Below are 4,466 nucleotides of genomic sequence, written 5' to 3'. Positions count from 1 at the left end.
TATATATATATATATATATATATATATATATATATATATATCAGAAGCTACGAAATATAAATAATATAAATGTATATTTCTTAATAGCGTATAATATGAAGGATTGAGTAATGTAGATATATAGAGATACATCGACAAAGAGGAGAAGAGGGGGGGGGGAGAAAGAGATATTTAAATATACATATATTTATATAAATATATATATACACTTTATATGAAACACATATTGCATATTATAATTACATATAATGGATTGTATTATTATATATATAAATAATGCAACAATATATACGGCATATATGTCAAATAATATTTCCTGTTCATTCCCCACATCCATATATCTATCTCACACATACGTTTTCGCAATAAACACTTATAAACGCATATATAAAATTTGACATGAATTATTGGTTTATATAGGTAATTCTCATTTAAATTATTTACATATATTAGTATTTACGTATAACACATATATCCACTACACAAAATAACGTTGCTTGAAACGAAATCTATCAATCAGCATTTTCTATATTATTTGCTTAAGAGAAAAAAAATCGCATGGTAGTAACTGGTATTAAAAAGTTGCGAAAAGAAAGTCAACAGTGATACAAGAAATACATTATTGCTATTTTTTTAAAATCGAGTTTTATGTGTATTCTAAACGCTTATAATGTTAGCAAGTGAAGCATGTTGAACGTTGCAAGATATTATTTACAGACACTGTGTTAAAACACAAAACTAATTGCGGCATGTATGGATCTTGTGAAAAGTGGGCACTTTAAAATAGATATTTACCAAATGTAGATATTATAAATTTGAAACTTAAAGACCTATGTAGATACATATAGATATATATATACATATACATACATAGAATAACGATCAAAATAACCCAATAACAAGATGATGTTGCTCAAAAGCATACAAAAAGATTAGCTTTGCAGGATTTTTTACCCCCACTAGAGCAGATTTAAAAAGGAGGGGGGAGGGATATATTGGTATAAAGACTCAGCGTGTGTGGCATATGTCCAAAAGGAATATAATATATAGGCAGGATTTTTATCTGCCACCTAATTTGTTTTAAGCTGTGATGAGAGTACAAATAGTAAATATTAATTTCCACCTCATAAAAACAGCATGGGCACATCAGCGTTGCTGGTAGACACCCACCCACATGACAATGCAAGTTCGATTGGAGATTTAAACAGTGACTCTATATTGAATAAACTTATTATGATCTTAGAAGATAACATTAAAGTACCTATTGCATTATTTCATTAAATATATATAGAAATATCACCTATATGGAGCAATGCAGACATGGATTCACGAATTCTCTAAATGAGATGTAAAGCGTCATCTTAAGCAACACACTTACACAATAGATATCAAACCTTCGACTACCACATGATGATCTTCTAGGGATTTGTTCAGACTGTTTTCCTTACATTTTACTTCTAAGTCTACTTTTGCAGAAACCTTTAGAATAACCGATGCGACATATTTATATAGTTTCCGGTAGAAAAATAAAAACAAAGAGTATTTTCATACTTCACCAATTATCCCGTACTGGTGGATGGAACACAGAGATAGAGGAGCATTGCTGAACCAAAAGATTTTTACTGACGTTAGAGGGACAATAATTACCGATAAAATTTTAAATAAGAATTCAGAAATTTAGTTATGTGTTTACTACCTTAATTGGTAACATGTTTCTGAAAAGTACGAAATTTATTTTCTAGCACTCACCTTCAGAGGACGAGATGCTTTGACTTTACGCGGGGAAAACCGTATTTTCTATTGGCTACAATTGTTCATGTGATACAATTTGCCTTCATAATTTTGTAACGTGCGCCATGATTGGACGCTTTTTGAGTAGGCTACTGATCCCGTACAAAAGAGAATTGGTTTAAAATTTTTATTTTTGAATTATTTTAAATTTTTTTGCAACACAAACTTTTAATTTTCGAATAAAAATAATAAAAATAATATGCATTTCTAATAATAACTAACTTCAAGTATTGACACTTATTTTACTAACACTATGGTATTCACTTCAGTTTGACTAATCCTTCCTGATCACGCTACGCAGTACATTATTCGTCGGGCTTCGAATTTTGTTGGAAATAACAAAATTTCACCTATCGTACAAGGATATCATATAACCGATGATTATGGATAAATTTCAATATTTTCGAAGAGTAACTCATAAACGACTCTTATCGCATTATCGATTAAAAAATAATCAACTTCGCGATGTAATCTGTCCATCCAGCCAATGTCCCGCGAATGCCAAAGGAATCACTGCTGACACATATTCAACTAATTTATTGAATTTCCTCTATATTGTTGATAAACAACTTAATTCCTTGCTGAGGCAAAGCAGAAAAGATATTTCTTCAAATTCTCAACAGTTATCACATCTAAGATCGCTTTGCTGTTTAAATAATATTTCATCACTTCCACTAGTCAAGGTGAGTTATTTATAATTAGGTTTTATTAAATACCTGCAAAAAAAAAAAAAAATTGGCAGATATCTATAATAATTATATGTGTGTATATTTTGGTGCTCTGTATGGAATTTTAGAACTGAATTTGAAGAATTCATTCATTAAAAATATTACATGTAATTCGTTATGTAAACACTTTTTTTATATATAATTATGTCATGTGTGTGTATGTATGGTTGGGTGGATGTCTAAACGACCGTTCCTTGCTTGTATTGGCGAATCGTAGCCAATGAGTACACCCGGCAATCGGTAAGCGGTACATGTGTATATATACATATATATTTCTGTATATATATATATATATATAAATTTGTATGTATATATTTATATATACACATGAATATGTATACAAATATATATATACATGAATGCGTGTGTACATCTGTGTGTATGTGTATATATATGCGTGTGTGTGTGTGTATATATATATATAATATAATGTTCTGGCCCCATCTCATGCTTTAACCCTTCGTCTAGCCTAAAGCTGCCTTGCAGCCGTATGACAACTTGGTTGGTGCTTATTGTATGAAAATGGTCCAAGCACCCAGCATATGCTGTAAAGTGGTTGGGCATCCCTGCCATAGAAGCCATACTAAAGTGGACCTTGAAGCTAGATGCAGGCCTCCAGCTCACTGGATTCTGTCACCTGTCCATCCCATACCAGCACAAAAGATAAAGCTGTCGTTGTTATTGTTGTTGTTGTTGTTACTATTGTTGTTGAGGCGGCATCGTGCGCACGCCGGGCAAAATGCTTAGTGACAGTTCGTCCGTCTTTACGTTCTGAGTTCAAATTCCACCGACTTAGCCTTTCATCTTTTTTTTTTTTTTGAAAGGCGGGTGGAGTGATTGACAAAATAAGTACCAGTTACACACTGATGTCAGTGGAATCGATTTACCCTCTTCTCTGAAATTACCGGACTTGTGCTAAAATTGAAATCTATTATTATTACTACTACTACTACTATTGTTATTCTGCCCTTCACCCTTTGTCTCCCAGTCAGCATATCACCTGTTGACCTCCCCCCCCACCCCACCCTACATTGATCAATATACTCTTCTGCTCTCTCTGCTGTGGTCCCATCGATTGATGGGAAGCTTAGTCCATTGAGCTACACAATGTCCTCATAGTTGATGGTGTCAATGGTAAAAGTACCCAATAAACCCTTGGAATTTGCAAGGGTATCCAGTTCTAGAAACCATGCTGGAGCAGGGATCAGAGCACAATGCAGACAGCCAATCCATTGGATCTTGTTAAACAATCCAACGAGTGCCATTATGGAAGATGGGTATTAAAAAGTGTTGATTATGTATGTATATTAAGCAATGAACATGAAAAGAAGACAATACACGAGGGACAAGATTTTAAGTAACAAGTATTAGTTTAATACTCAAAAGAAGGGGGAAACTCTTTGTATTTTGGGCGCTAGTCTTTCATCGGAGAAAAATCATAGAATGACTGAAAGTGGTTGGAAAATAAATAGATACACACATATCCACACAAGTGCAGGCATGGTTGTGTGTTTAGGGAGTTGTCTTCCTAAACCTGTGGTCTCGGTTTCAGGATCACCGCTAAACAGTAAGTAGGTTCTACTTTAACCGTCAGCCGAACAATGCCTTTTCAATGTATTTGGTATTGGGAACTGAAAGAAACCTGTAATTGTGTATATATATATATGTATATTTATGTGAATGTGTGTGTGTGTGTGTGTATATATATATATATATATATATATATGTATATATATGTGTGTGTGTATGTATATATATGTGTGTGTATGTATATATGTGTGTATATATGTGTATATATATGTGTGTATGTATATATATATGTGTATGTATGTATATATATATATGTGTGTGTATATATATATATGACTAAATGTGTATATATGTATGTGTATATATACGTGTATATATATATTTGTATACATATGCATCTATGTATGTATGTATATA

At 32.4% G+C, this 4,466-nt stretch overlaps 2 protein-coding genes across 11 annotated transcripts in view; one reads left to right on the top strand and one right to left on the bottom strand.

Annotated features, from left to right (window-relative positions):
* LOC106871111 (ankyrin repeat domain-containing protein 12) overlaps positions 1–1,796 on the bottom strand; it is an 84,750-nt gene extending 82,954 nt beyond the window's left edge. For 3 of the 10 annotated variants that reach the window (XM_014917414.2, XM_014917413.2, XM_014917419.2), the window contains exon 1: positions 1,379–1,670. The gene's annotated coding sequence lies outside the window, so the exon portion shown is untranslated. Of the gene's footprint in view, positions 1–1,300; positions 1,319–1,378; positions 1,672–1,696; positions 1,715–1,749 lie in introns of those variants that run through there. The other 7 variants (XM_014917415.2, XM_014917420.2, XM_014917416.2 and 4 more) reach the window with 6 other exon arrangements.
* Positions 1,797–2,024: 228 nt separating this feature from the next.
* The window catches only part of LOC106871107 (paraplegin), a 61,471-nt gene continuing 59,029 nt past the window's right edge, over positions 2,025–4,466 (top strand). The window contains exon 1 of the mRNA XM_014917410.2: positions 2,025–2,474. Coding sequence (XP_014772896.1) covers positions 2,169–2,474 — 306 coding nt within the window. The 5' untranslated portion in view covers positions 2,025–2,168. The remainder of the gene's footprint in view (positions 2,475–4,466) is intronic.

This window comes from Octopus bimaculoides, chromosome 1 (assembly GCF_001194135.2).
Source record: "Octopus bimaculoides isolate UCB-OBI-ISO-001 chromosome 1, ASM119413v2, whole genome shotgun sequence".
NCBI classification, from domain to species: Eukaryota; Metazoa; Mollusca; class Cephalopoda; order Octopoda; family Octopodidae; genus Octopus; species Octopus bimaculoides.
This window is presented reverse-complemented; position numbering and strand designations above follow the sequence as displayed.